Source organism: Stegodyphus dumicola, chromosome 3, assembly GCF_044657685.1.
Source record: "Stegodyphus dumicola isolate Sdum_Otavi_A_Nest chromosome 3, ASM4465768v1".
NCBI classification, from domain to species: domain Eukaryota; kingdom Metazoa; phylum Arthropoda; class Arachnida; order Araneae; family Eresidae; genus Stegodyphus; species Stegodyphus dumicola.
In genome coordinates this window covers 110,489,839-110,510,496 of record NC_140770.1, presented here as the reverse complement: position 1 = coordinate 110,510,496, position 20,658 = coordinate 110,489,839, and the positions used below count along the sequence as shown (strand labels likewise).

The following is a 20,658-nucleotide window of genomic DNA, read 5'->3' as shown; positions in this document are numbered from 1 at the left end:
TTTTATACGAGTCGTGACAAAGTGGGAAAGGGAATGGCAACATACACTGAATAGCGAATCGAGAAATGTAAATAATGTGAGTGGGGCTACTTATAACCAATTCATCGTTTTCATACATTTTCGTCAGTGACGTACACATTGGAATTCCTTGCAATTATTTTCCCTTTTATTCAATGAAAAATTTAAACTTTCGAAATATGCTTTAACTTATAACTCGAGTAAAGACGAAACACTTTCATATTTACGTATTTTTATCATTACGTATTATTGATCATTGAACGGGAGTTGGTTTGTTCCCCTTGAAAAGTCAACTAATTTCCGATCAATGACAATAATTACATGTTTTAATTTTTACTTTTACAATTGTAATATTATTCTTCGTGATGATTTAACTCCAGTCCCCGTTAAAACATTATTAACATTTTGCTTTCAAATTACTTCAAAACATCTTTCAAAATATAACTTACCAGTATGGATGCACACTTTTAAAATAATTCTACTTTAATTAAACTTAGGAGATAATATAATCAATTAATCAATACTGTTTAGGAAATAAATTATATATATATATATATATATATATATATATAAATCAGTATAATGTTTTGTTTTAATTTATTATTACTGTTATATTTATTTATTACTGATATTTTTGTTTGGTACCTCGGAGTACGCCGTCATGTATCCTCAGGAGTACGTTATACCACAAGTTAGGAACCTCTGCATTAGATACTACAGACTTCGCCTTAGAATAAGTACACTTTTTTAATTTATTCATGTTATCTCTTAAACACTTTATCACGCTGTGTAGTTATAACACACATTAAGAGTGTTTTTGTTTTGCTAAATAATATTCCCTAGGAGATAAATGTGTTCCTTGTCTCATCATTCGTTGTTTGTAACAGAACTGTACTGTAATTAGTCTCAAGCACCTGAGTGCCAAACCGGAAAGCTCTAGATTTTATTTTTGACTGTCATCATTAATATAGACGGCGCATTTTTTTATCCCTGATGTTTAAAGAGAGGAAAAGAGCTATGATTATTTTGGATATGCTGAAGTCCAGCCTTATGCTTCTTTGGCAATAACTTATCCGCCAATTTGTTTGCTTTGATCATTATCTTAAATTTATGAGTGTACGTTACTGGGCCGTCTGGAAAATTTCGGCGGAACAGGATGTTATTTCTTAGCATTCTTTGCTGTAAAAAAAAAATGGTTCTTTCACTTGAAGCTAGCCAGATAACGTATTGAATGTAGAACGTGGCAGTACGTTAAGTGGTGGCGTGATAATACTGATTATTGATTTTTATTATATGTTACTTTTACATTTTCTAGAATCCGAATGCTAAAAAAAGATTCTCGATGAATCCTTCACATAAGAATAATAACAAGAACATAAAAGAAGAAAAACATTTCCTTAATATTAAGAGTTAAGAATTAAAGCAAAATTTAAAATCTGCATATAATGAAAACAAATTTAAGAATGCTGCTTTTAAAAATGCACCTATATTTTAGATATATGTGAAATCTAGTACAGATTTCACAGTTCTGAATCATGGCTTTCATTTTCTTAATAAAACTTCGCAAAAAATATATGAACAGCAACGCATTTCCTAAAAACAATTGGAGTTATTCAAAATAAAAATAAGAATAAAGGAGAAAGGAGAATTTCGAGAGTTAACACTGATAAATACGGCATGGAACGGAACGAATTAGTTCCTCCCAAAATATTAAGAGTATGCAATCTGAGTCATCTAAAAGTGATACTGGTAATTAGGTTCATTTTTTAATGAACCCTTTCATTGGAGATCAATAAGTCTATGATTTCCAAAGTTTCTAGTTTAAAACGTTTAACGCTTTTACAAGCTAGAATTCAAAGACGACCAACACTAAAAATGGACAGTGGTTTTGGAAACATGGAACAAACAGTTCGTATTGAATCTCGCCGATAATCATATTCTTTAAGGTAGAGAAGTCAGAAGAATACCTTCAAAGGAAATCGAAATCGTTTGGAACTATGAAACCCGTTTAGATGGTTTCTCTCTAGCATGTGAAATTGGCGGGGGAACAAATTAAGATTTATAAATTGTCTGAACTTATAAAATTATGCTTCAAGCCCCTGCCCCTCGCTCCGAAAACGCCGAACTTATTTTGTTCCGCTTTGGTTTCAAGAAAATCAGGTGGCCTTTGCTTAAATAATCAAGGTGTTCTTTTCTTTACTATAGAACCAAATTAATATTGCTTATATACATATTACTTGCAGCATTTAGCCGGAAGTTGAGAAAGTAATGACTTATCCATTGACAACTGACATAACCTTTATTATCATGCTAAGAGGGTGCTGATGGGCCAGAGAGAGAGAGAGCGGAGATTTCATCTCAATCAAATAACGTTAGGGAAGCTATTTCTATTGACCCGCGCATTCTCACCTCATCATTGTTTGCCCACCTTCCACCCACATCTTTCATCCCAGAAACCCGTAATTGGAAAGGGTGAAACCCATCAGGGCGGAAACGGAATTCCCCTCTGTCGCCCTTTCACCCCCCATCGCAGGAACGAAGTGGAAAATTATTCTTGCTGACGTTGCTTTGAAAGTAGGGATGGGATGGGTTTGGGAGGGTGAGAAATGTTCTGGAATAGGACTTCGATTTATGTGAAGATGTGTGATTCAGAAGGGTCCAGTTTTCAAGCATCTCTTTGGTTCTCTCTCCTTCTTTTAGGTATTCAAAAAAATCATATGTTTGGAAAATAAAACCGGAACTAACTGCGTAGTTGATAATTTCAGACTTCCCTGAGGAAAAAGGAAGACTTACTGGGATTTACCTTACTGAGATTTACCTGATTTTTTTAATGCCTTGCACGCTTTGTCAAGCTATTTCGATCGTAATATGAACCTATCAGTAAGGATGTTGGGCGTTTAAAATGTACAGTCTGAATAAATAAATAAATTCCTGTGTCTTATGTGCTGATAAATTTGCATTGAAGCATTAATACATTAATCAGCATTCTCAGCTGTTCGTACCTCATCATATATTCTTCCGTTTGGAATTTAATACACCACAATACACATGAGTTTTCAATATAACTCTTATGTCTTTATACCATGTCTAGATTTTAGTGAAACCACCTATAATGTATATAATAGTACTAGAGTTGTATGTTAATAATCTTTCCTCACCCACAGCCTGTCCTGAGAGGGTGAGTTTTATTTTCGTTTAGATTTCTCTTGTATTTCATAGCTGACTTGATGATGTATGAAGAAATTAAATCTGCTATTTCTATTCGGATATTTCTGTATCTGACTGTCTGCAATTTCCCTTTGTACTTTTTTTAGCTTGTCTTTCCAACAGTGTGTGGGTTTCTCATTATATTTGATGTATCATAATTACTTGCTTTATTCTTGGGCATAAGTTCTGACGTAATACTTTTATCTAGAATTTAATGATTATAATTAGCTTCCTTATTCACTCATACCCCAGCTAACAAAATAAAAGTATTGATTATATTTAACATAGCTTTTAATACAATATTGCTCTGGAGCAACAATTTATAGCCTTCAAATACTAAAAGTTACGTTTATTACATCTTAGTGATTATATTACAGGCTATATTTAATTAGTATTTTTAATGTGAGTTTCTAAGAACTGCATCATTAAATGATTTATTCATGATGCTTTTAATTAGGTGAAAAGTACGTACTATTTATAAATTATAGTCTCTTTAATTTTGCTCTTTTTGCATTTATTTGTCTTAATTACTGATTTTGCTTCTAGGATATTCGCAACTGACATCCTAGGAGCTATGTACTAGGATATCAGCCGGAAATATTCTAGAAAGAAAATCGGTAATGCTGTTATAAACATCCATTTATGCTAATATGGGATTTGTTTGAATCATTTCATATGTAGAACCTTATAAAAGTCCATTTTGTCACTGAATTCTATATCGTTTTAAAATTTTGAATTAGTTAATTCTTTCATAAGATTGAAAAGAATGCTGCTCAGACGAATGAGAATGTTTACATTTCCCACCATGACTGAATGTTTTCGATTTGTAAATGAAACCTTTCCTATGCGCAAATTGCCTTCAAGTTTGATTTTTAGGAAGATCTCAGTTGTAGTAATTTTTGAAGTGCGATAATTTAAAATGAAAATTATATTTCATTTTTACCTTTTTTTTTATAAATTTATTATACTTTTTGTTTCAAATGTTAGGTAGCTAAGCTTTTGTGGAGCTTATAAAAAATTCTGATTTTGATATTATGAAATTATTTCCTCTTTAGTTCTGTTTTACGTTTCTTGAATGAATCGCATATCTTGAAGTATCATACTTTCTTTTCATTTGTATTCATCGTCTGGTTTTATTCAGTTATTTTCGTCACAGTCCAAATTTTACATTTTACTAAGTGCCTTTAAAAAGTGTTATTACATACATATTTGATGTCCTGGCAAAATAAAAAATATTGCTGCTTGAAGGAAAAATTTTCTGCAAGCCTCTTGTAAGCGATCGAATGAAATAATGCGTAGCTATGTTTTTAATAAATAAGTCTTTTCTTCGTTAAATAAGGGGAAACGCCTCCATGTTGCATTAATTTATGATGAAATAATATCCTATCGAATGCATCACCTTTCCATGTGGCACTGCTATATTAAAATTCGATTGTAAACAAACGATTTTTTATTCTGTATCTTGAACATCTCAAGATCTAACTTTTGAGCTAATAGACAGACCTTCACAACTTTAATGGTACATTTTTCAAGGTGTTAAAATAAATATGAAGTTTTCAGATTGCAGTTTCTTTAATTTGTGTCTAGAGAGAAGGGAAACGTACGTTAGACTAAAACAGACTTCATGGCTGTGCTCAAGTAATTAATTTAATTTTTCCTGAATTCTACCGAATTGTAATATTTAAACTGCTTAGGTATGTTGAACTGTTTTTCGTGTGTGATTTTATTATCCGCAAGCTTCGCTAAGATGTATTTCCCATCCACGCTTAATAAACTAGACTTGGAAATGGGGAAATCATTCTTCTGTTATCTCAGACCATCTAGGAATAAGTAGACGAGGATTATGTCTTAGCCAAGTGTCTTGAGGCAGAAAGTAAATGACGCAGAATAGCATGTAGGAAAAGAAGAAATTGATACTGCAATGTAGTTACGCCACTGAGAAAATGTACTTTATGTGTAATATAACTTTCTTATGCTTAAAAGAAAAATTTATCGAAAAGTTGGTCAAATAAGCCATTTAATTTTTTGAAGTTATGGTTATTATAGCTTAAATATAATTTTATTAATAGTCATTTGAAAATTATTATTGGGTGTGTTAGGTCTGGTTTCGTTACTTGCTGGAAATATTAATAATCAGATATTTGGTACGTTATAATTTAAATAACGGTTAACATTTCTTTTTTCATCATTATTTATTTTTTGCCCTTCATAATACTGAGTACAATTTATGGACACAGATTTTAGTTATGTTTTGAAAGTAATATTTGGGAAATGTTGTCATGACCTTTCTCTAGAACTGCTCTTCGAATATTGGCTTTAAGCTGTTGTATGATTCGTGGCTTATTTGCATCCTCTTCTCCTTTTATATAACTCCAGAGAAAACAGTCTGCTGTTGCTAAATTTGGAGATCTCTTCTTTCACGATCGTGGTTTCCTGATATCCGTGTTTTTCGCCGAATTGGTTCGGTGTATTGTTTATCTTCTTTCCAAGAATGAAAATATATTTACGTAAGCGCAAATTTCTAATCCTGTGCTCTTAACATCTTTTCCGATGTAGAAGCCAAAAGTGGTACCTCCTGCCCCTTATATATCTGCTTTTCTAACTCGTATAGGTTCATTAAATGAGATGAGAGGCTGAGTTTTTCAGCTGGAGATGTCAATCGAATATCGTATGATTATCTGCCCTTTATATCGCCTTGCTGACTAAGAGGGTTATTGCTATTCATGGGAAGTAATTCGTCTTACGAGGGAAATGCATTGCCTAAGTTTATTTGTCTGAGGTCTTGCGGAATGTAAGAGACGTTTCCATGCTGAAATATATACATTCAATACCAGTCTGTCTGAAGGAGAAAGCTCTATACATGAAACTCCATAAATATATTTTATAAATTTTAAAACCTTTACATGCTGTTGGATCCAGTGTCAGCAGGCATATCTCATCCAGTAGTATTTAATTGATGCTTGCCTTTTGACTGTTGTCAAAATTCTGGTGCGTAAACGCTTAGATTATTTATTACACAAAACGAATATGAGGATTAAAATGAATAACAATTTCTTTTGTTTTGATAGTTAGTACTGATAAAAGAATTATTAAGTTTTTCGAGAATTTGCCTATTTGGCTTATTTCAGGATAAGTTTTGCAGTTGTACTTTAAAGTGATCTGAATTGCCATTTCTTTAAGTTAAATTAATTTATAAAATATGAAAATACTTTATTTTTATTGTTGTTTTCTTTAAAAGTTTCGTATCTGTTAAATCGACACTTACTGTAAATTCAAATTGTAGAGATCATATATTTTTATGGGATATATCGGATGACTTGAATTCATCCGTCCCGCTTTCGTTACATGATTTAATATAGCATCGTTTAGTTTAGTTAATGCAGCAAGTTTAATTTTTACAGAGAGAGGTGTGGCAACGACGTTTGTTTTATAGGAGTGAGTGTTAGCATGTAGTAATAATTGTTACATATTTACACTAAACTTTATTGCTGTAGGTGGAGATTTGTAATTTAAATTCAAAAAATACAATTTTCTGAATCATAGAACAATAGATTGTAGATTGGCTGAGCACTAAGATTTTATTTTGTGTAATTTTGTAGTAGAACAATATTGTGACTAAATGTAACATTGGATAAAGAAAACCAAAATGCAAATTGGGCTTTTTTTTTTTTTTTTTTTTTTTTTTTAAATATGTTTAAATCCTTATTTTTAAGATTTAAATATGTAACTTGGAAAAATCAACTGTACTCCCAATGAATATTAAACTGCATATCCTCTTTAACTGGATATGTCAATTATTGCACCAAAGGGTATACGCGGGAAAGAACACGGTACTTCTTTGCATTCGTTGGGTTTAGCTTTTGCATTCGTTGGGTTTAGCCTTGCGAGGTCGACCGCTAGATTCGGCTCATGACGAATTACCGTCCACCACATATTAGCTCGGAAGCTGAATGGGTTTGATCGTAGTATGTGTTATTTTCATGATTGATTCGTTTGTTGCTAGAATGTCTTGAAGACGTAGAAAACTGCACCATTACAATGAGGTCATAGAACTGCGTATGCGAGCGAATAGAGAAATGTGGTCATACCCTTCTTGTGTGAGTTCCAGGCTATATGTTGCAACTGTAAACACGGCGCGCGATTTGTGGCCGTGTCTAAGCAAACCCATTAAACAATCTGGCCCTGAGGTATATCGCCTCAAATAAGGAAATGTTTACAGACCAGAGATGCTACATTCATCAGCAAGACGTCAACAGTCCATCTTGTTTCTCCGCTAAAAGTCGGGATAAAGCCACCCCCATGTTTAAAAATAGCGCAGTTGTCTTTCCATCTTTCTGGAAAGATTGCGTCCCCTATAAATAGACTCCTTTCGAGTGCGAATGTAGCCAGCTAATAACTCGCTTGGGAGGAAATAAGAAGCTGTGGCTGTCTTCCAAATTGCATTTTCAAACTAAGCCAATTTCTGCTTGAAATTCTGAAGAACGGTCTGCTTAGCTGTTGAAATGGATTGTCTAGATACATAGTAATTAAATGTGGTGAAACCGTTTTGCTTGAAACACTGGAAAAAAAGTAATGGTGAATTAGTTACCCAGAAGCCTAAAATTATCATCTCGACCATGAGTGATCTCAACATACTACGCTCAAAAAGAGGAAGATTATGATTCTTTTTCCAGGCGATAGTTTTCTGGTATTTGCGTTCATTGATGGATTATGTTAATCAAAATAGCATTGTTTTAAAATAATCTGTTAAAGCTTAAGTGAAATAAATTGTAATTATAAAGATCACAGTGAACATATATAAAATTAGTATACATCCCATGAAATAATTGAATTAAAATTATTTCAACATGTATTATTTAGATAATATATATTTTGAACAATATTTTGTTGCAGCACGATGTGTAAGAAGACAAAATACTGTTATTTTAAGTTGCTTTACACCAGGGTTTCTTAAACTGGGGGTCGCCAAAACTTTTAGCAGTTTTTTGGGGTCCCACAAAATTTTTGTAAGTATTATGGGATCCTGGGGGTCTCGAAAAAATCTTAGTGATAAAAGGTGGTCGCAACTGGAAAACGTTTAAGAAGCCCTGCTGTACATTGAACAGATTACTTTAAACATCATAGCATTCATCAAATGGTAGATCGATATAGCGGCTTGCTAAGTTTGCAGGGAAGGATAATGTGCAAATTATTTTAAATAATATGAATATTGGAATATACAGAAACCATTTTTTGCGTATAGGGTTTATATTTATTTTATTTCTAGCTTTTAAATGCCGAAACCAACTTCCGTGTATTTGCCGAAAGATGTGCTACCCGGCATATAACCAGTCCTTTAATTTAGATAAATGAAGTTCTGTTTTATGTTAATTAATCATTTTAATTTAGGAGGTTTTCGAAAATACGCTTACAACATTTACACCTGAAAGTTTTTGCAAAGAAAACGAGTAATAATAATTGCATGTTTTCCAGTCGTTAAATTTTGAATGTAACATCTACCTGTGTAGATAATCTTCAGATTATTTTTCAACAAATGTTATTTTACGTTAGTAACAAAAATATTGTACAACTTACACTTGTGTTATTAACAAAAAGTCTAAATATAGTTTTGTTTAGTAAATGTAATATATATTGCTTACATTTAGCTGTTTGTATCAAAGCTTCGAAGTATAGGTTCTAAACCCCAAGCTTATAATATTTGGGAGTTGGATCATAACGAAAGGGTTCACTGTACTTTTGAAATGGCATCGTGAAAACATTACAACGCATTGGTATATCAAGAAAATTAATTTAAAATTGTTATATGCTACATTAAGTCTGGTAAAAAACTTAAAAAGTTCTGTTTATAATTTAACATATTGTCTGCATATGTTTTTCTGTTTTTAAATTTTGATCTGATAAATTTTTTCGCTGTCTAATCTGATTTTCAAGGAGCAAACGCAGTCTCATTTTAATTTTGTATAGTAGCTATCAGGGTCGTAGCTAGAGGGGGGCAAGGGGGGCCATCCGTCCCCGGGCGTAGAATACAAGGGGCGCCAAACTGATGTTACGACATTTTAGAATTGTTTTCCATCCTTGGCAAGCAGTAGGACGCGAAATCTTCAGTTGTCCCTGAGCGCTGAAAACTCTAGCTACGACTCTGGTAGCTATTAATATGAATTTAAAGCTTATGATAATAATTGTTTTTTTTAAAGTCCTCCTAAATTGTGCCTGATAGAACTTGTAAACTTGTTTGATAGGAATGCAAATCCGAAATTCAAAAAGTTACGTTATAGGCTGAAATTTAATTCTCTCCGTTTGGTTTAAAAATTGAAAGAAGTATTTTAAAACTAATGAGATTATTTTAATTTGCATTTATTAAATTTTTCATATTTTCATCAAAGATAATGTTAGTGAATTTATTTCAAAAAGTGAGGGATGAGATTTTAGATGTTTTGCGAAAGCAATTTAATACTGGTGGTATAATAAAAGTGCAGCTTGAAACATAGTAATCAAATGGAAAGTAATCAGTTTTCCTTTCTAAAGTAATGCATTTTATTTGAACATGAAAGTTGATTAAATTAATCTGAAATAATGAAAATACACCACAAAGAACTGCACTTAAATAATTTTATTCAGAAAAATATGCCTCTTGTTCTGTATTCTGAAGCTAAATTTAATTACATTTAGGTAAAGCCCATTGTAGTTGTTTTATTATATTTATTTCAGCGTACAAGCTAACAGACTAGCACTTTTATGGTTATTTCTTTCCTGATATTTTATGGTTTGATTTCTTCGGATCACTTCATGACGTATTTGTCGTTCTTCAAAATTAAAGTAGTCTGTGCCGCTTTGGTAGAAATTCATTCATTTAAATGGAAGAAATAAATATAGATAAACAGTTGTGATGAATGAACAGAAGAAAAGGAATTTTGTGAGATAAAAGTTTTTAAGCAGTTTAGATAGAACTGTGTTAGAATTAAACTACTAACTATAAATTGAAGATCTGAAATGAATTGAGGAAACCTCAGTTAGTGTAATCTTACTTGGAACTGAAAAGAGAACGAAGCTTTCTAAATTTGCGTCAACTGGAATCCGTGAGGAATTTCTTCATGAATGTGTTAACGATAAATCTTATTTCCTTTTCTCAAAAGCGTGCCCGTCGAAATGCCTGAAATTTAAAGCTCAGCTGCTCTTCGCTCAATTGATAACTTTGTGTGCTTAAGCATAAAAATAATATATCCGAAGAGATATGAAAATAAACTCGTGACGTTTCTGAAGTTATATTTAGCTCTGGCTGATAGCGGAAAAGTTGAGGGAGGGGGATATTTTTTTTCTGCTATAAATAAATTCCTTCCGAATTGGTAACTTCATTAGTCATTATTGGTAGAGATATATCTGATTCTAATAATAATAGGACATATTGATATTTTTGAGTTGTTTTCAGTAACTGGCTGTGATTTTTAATATGTAAATTAATGGAATAATTGCTTTTCCTCATTGTAATTATATTAGTGCTGATGTTCTTTAAACCACAAATAAACACTAGTTAAATATTAACTAAATGGACCAGATGGTCTCAGTTACTCGATGACGTTACTTACCAAAAACCGAAAGAAATTAAAACTGTTTCTTCTAAATTTAAATGATATCCAATATAGAAACTCGTTGACGTAATTTGTGAGTTGAAACTCAGGTAGTTAAGTTTAGAAATAAACATGCCAACCTGTTTGGAGCATTTCTGTTCAAGGTTAAATTGAGGCAGTAATCGGTAAGACTAGATTTAGATTAAGTACGCCTACCGTTTTAAATGGAAAAAATTAATACATTTGGACAATGTGTAATAATTTCATTGAAGGTGTTTTATAACTGGTAACTTTTTAAAAATTCTTCATAAAAATAATAAATTTGCTGTTTCCCTCAAGGGATGAGAGTTGGAATTTCTTTCAAGGAGGGAAGGAGGCGCGAGGGTTTGTTTAATTTATTACTGATAGTGAGAGATTTCTCGAAGTGTGTTTAGTTTTCCCCCTTTAGATTTAACGGCTAATTAAACATTGTTTTCTGCAATTTGTGATTGAATTATTCATCTAAAACTATAAACTGTTCCAGAATATTCAAGTTTCGAAATGTGAATACTTTACTGAATTTGACGATATAAACCGTAGTATTTTTTAACATCTTGATTGTAGTCATTGAAATCAAGTAACTTCTGATCCATTTAGGTTAACGTGTAGGAACTGAGTAGAAATCTAAAACAGTTCTGTCAAAGTAGTGAACGAACTAAATGTTCATTTAAACACAGGAAAATTATGCATGATTTTTAAATAAAAAGGTTGGGATCCTTAATGACTTTTTGTTAAGTTCTGTGCAAATACAAGTAACCCATGTTTTTATTGTCCATAAAAATATGTTTATGGTGTTACCAGAAAGGTGTATGCAATCATGTTATCTAACCTCGATTTATCTCACCATATAGCTGTGACGGATTTATCAGGGGCGAACTATCTTTGGCCGATTTAGTAACACTACTAAGCATGGTCGCCCCACCTTCGGCTCCCGATAAACGAAATGGCTGCACACAAAGTTTCATTTAAGCCAAAATTTTATTTATTTATATAAACCAAAATTCTAACTTTAATTTGTATTAGTCCCTTAACTTTCATTTTAGGATAATTTGGCTATTTTCTCTTTTTGTCATACAAGTAGTAACTAACTTTGCAGCAATTGCGCAAGTAGTAGTAACTTGTTTTCGCACTAAATGAGTTTAAGATCATACAACATTATATATATATATATATATATATATAAGTCGCTGTGTCTGAAGTAGCTAAAGTAATAAGTATGTCTGAAGTAAACAGAATTTAGCACATAAACGTACTCTTATGCTAACAATATGAGCACAGCTCATGGTGGTGCTACTAAAGGAATAGTAAAATTCAAGTTAAACGTGGAACAGTAGTCAAAGATTACACAATTCAAATATTACTCGAAGCTGGCTCAGTAATTCTACTGGAGCGTCAAAAATTAAAGTATCGGCAGCAATATAACGCGACGCCGAATAATTACAACCATCACAGCTGGCAGGAAACTTAACACATAACGCGCACACGAGGAAAGAAACACACTCTGTCTTAAAATCCCAAAACCTCGGTTTAAATACTAGATACCTTATTGACATTCTGGTGATGACGCCCAAAAGGAGAAGTTATAATAAAGACCGTTATTATGAAATAACTGGTTAATTTAAATAATAACTTTTCAAGCTTAACTAAAAGCTGCTGTTGCCAATTTGTTAGCCACTACTGCTTCAAATATATTTCAGAATTCAATTATCCGCGATACTGATGTACATCTTCAACATGCGCTCTTACTATGCCATTTACCTATCTTTCTTTAAAACATATTTGTCAACGAGAATAAAGAAATATTTAAATAGATCATGACTGCAACTACTACGTTATGCCTCAGGGTGCTACTTTGGTAGACGGTTGCACGGATTTTTGGCGATTTACGTTGGCGCGATTTCTACAAACGTCAGCCATCTTGAAAAACGCTGTTTTTACGCATAGTAAAGTATTCGACACTTAAAAAAAAATAAATATCGTTAGAAATAATGGATTAATTTTTTTGTTGAAAATGTCGTTTTTTAAGATGGCAGGCAAGTATAAATAAATACATTTACTATGAGTATAAAATACTAAAGTAAGGTTATTATTACTTTCATATAGCAAAGAAAAGAATAAAAACATTGTGCCAACGTTTAATTAGATTAAAATATTACTGAAATTGAATATCGAAATAAAAAACATCATCCAACATTTAAAAGAATTAGAATATTATTAAATTTAAATACTTTAAAATACGTTATATAGATACATTTACTACGAGTATAAAATACTAAAGAAAGGTTAAATTATTACTTTCATATAGCATAGAAATAGAATAAAAATACCACTATAAAAACATTGCGCCAACGTTTAATTGGATTAAAATATTACGTAAATTGAATATCGAATTAAAAACCATCATACCAACGTTTAAAAGAATTAAAATATTACTTAAATTAAATACATTAAAATAAGTAAATAAGAACGCTTCGTACACTAGAGCTAAAATGACAGCAATTAGTTTATTGTTGGTAGGAGGAATGTCTAATAACTTCTTACCGTTACAGCGCTTATTTCTTCCAACATGACCACAATATCATATACGGCCGTCTCAGAATCGGCTCTTCTAACGGTCTTCATCTGTGATCTACATTTTCTCACTTCATTGAAGAAACAATTAGCGACGTTTCCTTCAAAAATTTCAAATAAATTTCCTCTGACCCTTGTAAGAATTTTAAATAAATCTTTGATTAGGAAAGCCAGGCTGGCGAAAATAAGGTCTCAAAGGACAATTTTTTAATTCCGAAACCAAAAATTCTTGGTACTTATCAAAAACAACATTCATCTTTGAAGGAGACATTTTTGAAGGAATTCGAAGATATGAATTAAATTTTAAAATGGCGCGGTAATGCACAAATTTTCAGCAACCTATCAGGGAGCTAGCTGATTACAGCTCATTAATGCACAAATATTCTATAACCAATCAGAGAGCTGATTACATCACGCCTAGAATTAAAATTATTTAAATAATCATACATAATAAAATCATTTTGAAAAAGAAATCCAAAATTAAATTGTATTTTAATATTTAACAGCCATAAATAATGTTTAAAACATTAAATTTATAGATATTAAAACCAATTACTTTTAAAGTAAGGTGACGTCACTGATTACATCATCCACAGCATAAAATTTCATAAAATATGATAAAGAATAAAATTTTTATTTCAAATAAAAATGCAAAATTAAATTGATTTTTAATATTTAGAAGCCATAAATAATATTTAAAACACGGAATTTATGCATAATAACACGCATTATTTTTTAAATAAAATGTCAACAAAGTATCGGTTACCATAAAGAACTTGTCCAGCAATGGGTTTACCATAAGTCGTGTTACTCGCCAAAAGAAAAATTGCCAAAAACTCGCCAAAATCCGTGCAACCGTCTACCAAAGTAGCACCTGCCTCAGTTCTCATCGTAAATAACTGTGCCATCGACATCTGTCTTCAACAGTCCATATTTTTTCATATACATAATATATATATTTGTGATTTTTCTTATGTGTGACTTGATTACAAGCCAATTTTCTTTAAAAAGTCTTCCACAGGTATATCGCTTTTATGCCAGATTATCTTAATCACTTGATAGCATCGCGTTGTATTATTTTTATTTTAATAGTTAACTTCTTAAGAGGTAAAGCAGTAGTAGTGACCTTTTTCAGACTATTAAACACTATTTTAATTGAAGGATTGTAGTGCGACTTTTAATAGCTCTTAAATTTTCTCAAGTATTTTTTTTTAGTTCACTTGTTGTGTATTTTTAGCTTGTTGTTTTTATAGTAACGACCTTTTCCAATGCATGTTTTAATGCACTCAGGATACATTATTTTTGAATGCCTACTAGAAAGTTATCTTAATATCTTTAAAACGTGAAGAGTGTACTTAATTCTAATTTTTAAAAGTTCTTCTGAGTGTGTACTCATTATCTTTATCTCTGATGTAGAGTGTCTTTTGAAAATGCATTATTGCCAGCAGTTTTAACGAGCTTTTTAAAAGTGTTCTAATGTTCATTGCTTTCTGCCTACTTTTCTCTGTATTGGAACTATTGACGTAAGTGCATTTTTGATAATGCCAATGGTAGTGTCATCATTAAACGCCTTCTTTGGCTGAATTAATTTTGATAATTGCCAATACACTGTTCTGCATATACCTTCTGTATCTGCACAGTACTTCTGCTTCCAATCAGTTAGTACGGTGAGCAAAATGTTAATTCCATTGTTCAGAAAAACAACGGGAAATTGCTAGAAATTTGCCGTGCTAGACTGGAAAGACTGGAAAATGATTGATAATAGTTAGTAGACAGAAATATGAATTTAAAGTCATGGGTAAAAAACGTAATTTGGCGTAGATTTTGAATACATCTCTATGGGTTTTGAGGGCAATGAGACGTTAAGACCTCTGTTCTTCAGAAGCAAAAATCTTTTGCTCCTGACGAATTCCTTGAAAAATCTGTAGCATATTTTATTACTTTTTTGGGGGGGGGGGCATGTATCGGCTAACGCATAAACAATATGGATCCTCTGTTCAGAAAGGATTAAATAAATCTTCGACAGCTAATCATAGTCGGTCATTTACCATACTTTTAACTTCAGAATTCTAATATCCTTTTTCATGTTTCAGTGCTGTTTTTCTTGATTTCGCAAAACTTTTCGAGCAAAAGTTTTTTATTGAAAAGAGAAATGGGATTTAAGTCAAATATGTGAAATCATTTTTGTTTATGCTTTAATTTTCTGAAGACTGTTTTAACTTAAATTTTAATTTTAATTTTCAGAAGTGACCTCGTGCTCCGTCCGTCATGACATGGCCATGGTGAGCAGCCTGGCAGCCATCAAAGACTCTCGGTGGCTCCAACTGGAGGTCTGCCGAGAGTTTCAAAGGAACAAGTGCTCCCGCTCCGATACTGATTGCAAATTCGCCCATCCCCCTTCCCATGTAGAGGTCCAGAATGGAAGGGTTATTGCTTGCTATGATTCCATCAAGGTAAGAATAACTGTAATCCATGCATTCTTTCCTCGCACATAATTTGAGCTTTGTTCCTGGAAACATACTAAGTGAATATATATTTCATAGATTTTTTTCTATATGTATTTATGCAACTGAGTGCGGTTTTATATTATTGAATTTTTTATTAGCATTCGATTAGTCGTGATTTTAAAGTCTGTTTGTTGCATAAGCAGCAGACAGTTTATATTATGCCAAACAGTTGAGGGAAAAATTTGCTGAATAATCTGATGAGCTATCTCATTCTTATAGTAGTAAAACATAATACTTTATTAGCTGTCTTTTCGCTTTTAATTTTATTAATTTTAAGGACATACATTTCATTTGGTAGATTTAGCTGTCTTATAATTTAGCTTGTTGCATAGATGACGTCTCGTCCGAAAATCACACCTGGCTTCATGGTTAAAACATCATTTGTATTTTGAACAGGAGCAATTATTCAGAAGTGCAATTTTGCTTTAACTAATATCACACTAGTAATGCTAAACATGCCCTACAATTTCAATGTACGCAGTTTACATTTTAGACAATAAAGAAAGGAGGGGGAGGAAATATTTTCTATCAGAGCTGAAAGGGGCGCATGAGGCAAAAAAGATTGAAAACCATTTATTATTACATGCTATTATGATCATCATAGATTTCAGACGGTCGACGTTTAGTCTCCCTCCCCCGAAGTTGCGTATCCATCGTTTATTAGCAGTGCATGCTCTGTTGTTGCATTTCTTTCTCAGTAAGGTCAATTCAGTTATTAATGTTATTCATTTAGAAGTAATATAATTTGTGAAAACTGGGAATATCTCTTCTCAGTTTAAGTTTGGTATTTGACCACTGGTTTCATTTTTCAGCTACTAGAAATCTTTATAAATGAAACATTTAACTGAGTATTTAACACTTAGTAACACTTCTGTTAACAGTAGTTAACACTTCTTCGTTAAAAAGTTCTTTTACGAACTCGACTTTTCCAGTTCTGCAGTGATTTTCAGGATGGTCATTAGAAATTTTTCAGGTGATTTAATCATACTGCCTGTTCCCCCCTCCAAGTTTAAAGCAGCTGGAATAGAAACTCAAAATTTTATAACACTTTTTGGACTGCGAGAGGTGCCCAAAATATGTACCTAGAACGAATATCTGGAACCCAAATGTATATCTAGAACGCAAAATTAGCCGCAAATAGATTTCGTTCTGTTATAGCATTATACAAAAATCTTATTGACCACCACCCCCAGTGCACAGATGCGTGTGACTTCAAGTAATTGACATTAGTTGATCTTTTATGCAAAATTATGTGCTGCGATATTCTATACGAAATTTTACGAAGCATAGACTTCGCTATTGTGTGTACTCCAACTGCGCGAATGAAAATGCCCCCTCCCCCGGATCCTGCCACCATCAAAATTTCTGTTATTTTAGAGTGTATAAAGCTTTAAACTGTGTGCTTAAATTTATTATGGCTAAATGTGTTAAAGAAAGCTTTGTAATAAAATAAACTTAGCATGCATTGAAATGGTATTTAAAAGAGTCATGTCCGTTTTATTCAGTGACGTATATGTTTTACAGTTAGTTATTCAGCACTTCTTTCTAAATTGAGGTAAAAGTAACTTTATGTTAGTTTTCGAGAAAAAATATGTGCATTTTTAGAAGGAGGTGTTCTTAACAGCTATTCAGCGTTTCTTATTAAATATCTGCAAAACTTATATTGGTTTTTGAGGAAAGCTGTATGTATTTCGAGAAAAAATTTATATCGAATTCTATAAAAATAAATCTGACTGGATCCAAATTATTTTCTTTCTAAAAGAAATTTCAGAGTAAGACAGGATTTTGCCTAATTTTTAACTTCAGATTAGCGTGCCTCTGTTACATCTGTCATTTCTCGTTAATTACTTTTCGTGTTTTACGTTTCAGCTTATCTGCTATAGTGAATGAAAATATAAAAAGTTTTATTCCTAGACTAAGATTGTGGCCCTTTTTTGAAGCAAAATTGTCGTAATATATGAGAAAATTTTCTGTATTTAAGTATCTTTAGATCTTCATTATTTTTCATTTGTCATTTTGGAGATAACTGTAGATTTTTTACCGTAATAAGACCATTAGATATAGCCGTCATTTATGAGTTTTGTGAAACATTCGCCCAACGTTTTACTGATCTAAATAGAAAAACCCGAAGATGAAAGATGAAATGCTGATCATATTGGAGAATTCCACTTCCATTCACGGCCATGCGCAGTGTAAGTTTCTTCTTCATGATATTTCGTTAAATGTTAGTCTTCGGTTAGAAATCCATATTCGATAAAAAATGTGTGAAAGATGTAGGTGAGCTCTTAATTTGCCAGTGAAAGATCAATAAAAACAATTAAGGTGTGATGAAAGCAGTTGGAGAGTTTAATAAATATACAAGCGTTTCGAGCTTTTAGGTACCAGAAAGCTGTCGAAATGCCACTCATCACTCACTCTTTCTTTTTTTTTAACACCTTCAAGATGTGTTTATTGTTTTCAGAGAACGGATTTTGTGTCCTGGCAAAATAAAAATTATTGCTACTTGAGGGAAATATTTATTGCAAGCCTCGTATTTAATCCATCCGTAAAATAAATGTTCACCTGTGTCTCGAATAACTGTTTTCTTTTCTAAATAAGTGCGCAAGTCCCCACGTGGCGTTAACTTACAGTGAAATAGCAGATTTCTTTGTCATTTTGCATTGCAGATTTTAACTATTCGCTTTAAATATATAATTTTATGTTTTACGTCTTGAATTTCTGGAGAATCAATTGTTTAAAGATAATAAACGTTAAAAAATTTGCATAATTTAGGTTTTTAAAAGTGCAAAATTTTTATATTTTTAAATATTCTTTGATAGGCAAGCTTTTTGAAGTGTTAAACTGTGATTTGAAAGCTTCAGATTGCAATTTTTTGTTTATTTTATAGGTCTTGTTAGCGTATTTTAGGTACCGGAATCCATAAAATAACTCATTCTATACATTATATTTGATTGCAAAAAACTTGTGCATGGGAGTTTAAGGAACACCTTCTCCGGAAAAAATCAATAACGTACTTTTTATAAACAAAAATGCAATAAAATGAACAGAAACGTACTTTGAACGTAAAAGAACGTATTTAAACTTACGGTTACATATGATAAGAATTCCGACATTTTAACATCATTAGAAATGTGTAAACATTTTAACATCATTAGAAATGTGTAAATGTCGAAATCAACATTACATTAGTTTTGGAATTCATTTACTTCATTTTACTTTCACTAAATATTTAATACATTTTTAGTAAATTTTTATTAATTTTTTAACTCTTAAAATTTCAAAACATTGTTGAGAATTACAAGATGTATTCGTGTACAAATTTGCTGTGTAAAATTTTAAATGTAAATTTTTCTGCTCGATAGTTCTAAGAAAAAATTTTTTTTTAAAATCTCACAGTCACTTCTGTCTTTCTGCTGCGACATACCTCGCTTAAGGGCATCCAGGTGTTTTCCTTTTAAAATCTTGGCGAAATTTCCTCTTTGATGTGTAATTTATTTATATAATAATGTTTATTCCAGTGACAACGCACTTACCACACGCATGTCAACGCTGACACGGCAGCGTTCATTAGCACCCGATAACAATCCTTTCAGCACTTTTAGTTTAGCAGCAGCTTAGCTCTCAATCTTTTTCCTATGTCTACTCTTGCGAAATCTTATTCTGGGTGTTAAACAGCATTCAGATGGAGCAGAGAAACCTTTTCGTGGATGAAATTAGTGCATCTTGCTAAGATTTTAAAATATCCACCATCATTTTCATTTGTTAAGACTGATCAGCAAAAAAGTGATATTTTGAATATTAATGAAATCAAATAAAGTGTATTCCATATTGCTTTCACTTCAATTCAGAATTATTATTGAAAGTAGGAGGATTTGTAGCTCACAATAATAAACCCAATTATTAATACCATACCCGTATTATCTGTTCAAATCACTGGATATCTTTATCTTTTCCCTTCTTTTACAGACGTGCGGTTTTCCGCCTGATTAGTTAATATACTGAAGGAGAATGTTTTTAACGGAAGTTGTTTCCGAAAATTCGTGAACAGAAATCGTTATTTAATGTTTGAGTCATAAGGAGACTAAATGATTTCCCTTTGCGCCTTCATATTCTGAGCACTAATTTCAGAAGTGGACTAAGCTTCAAACATAGAGACCAATTTTCTGGTAGTCGATGTAAAATAGTGGATATGATACTTCTTGCTATATTTCCATTCTTTTAAAGTCTTGAGAGATCTAATAAGTAGTTCTCCACCTTTCTTGCCACATGCTTCCTTTTTTACCATTGATAGAAGACAATTCCCTCTGCCTTCCAAAACTTTTAAGTAAACGCGTATGCTAAAACTTGACTAAGTCTAGTTTATATTAATAAACTGAAACTGAATACTTAACATATATATATAAAAGGCTGACCGCATTCTCCTCCTGAAACTATGAAATTCCTCCTAGAGAGAACCAAAACTGGTATAGATGAAATGATAATAGTTTCCCCTTTAAAGCTTCCATTCTGGTGTAGCCAGTCCATGAACTTCCGAAACAGCCCTCATACTCGTAATTAGGAGCGGATGGGGTTGATCTGATCGGCGCGGTCAGTTTGCAAAAAGAGTCTGCCACTTTTTTGCAAATCGGCCATTGTTTTCCAAGATACAAGTGTGCCCCGACATAAAACACAAGGGTACACGGTAACCTTATGAAGCTCGGCGTATATCATGAATGCAGCCTTCGTCAACAAGCCCGGAAGCCTCTGTGAAT

The 20,658-nt window shown here is 32.2% G+C and overlaps 1 protein-coding gene across 11 annotated transcripts in view; it reads left to right on the top strand.

Annotated features, from left to right (window-relative positions):
- LOC118190257 (muscleblind-like protein 1) overlaps positions 1-20,658 on the top strand; it is a 307,429-nt gene that overhangs the window by 171,273 nt on the left and 115,498 nt on the right. For all 11 annotated transcript variants that reach the window (XR_015040246.1, XM_085813184.1, XM_085813183.1 and 8 more), the window contains one exon: positions 15,645-15,853. Coding sequence is in view for 10 of the 11 variants with exons in the window: in XM_085813184.1 (XP_085669310.1) it covers positions 15,674-15,853 (180 nt within the window). In the remaining variant the exon portion in view is untranslated. The remainder of the gene's footprint in view (positions 1-15,644; positions 15,854-20,658) is intronic.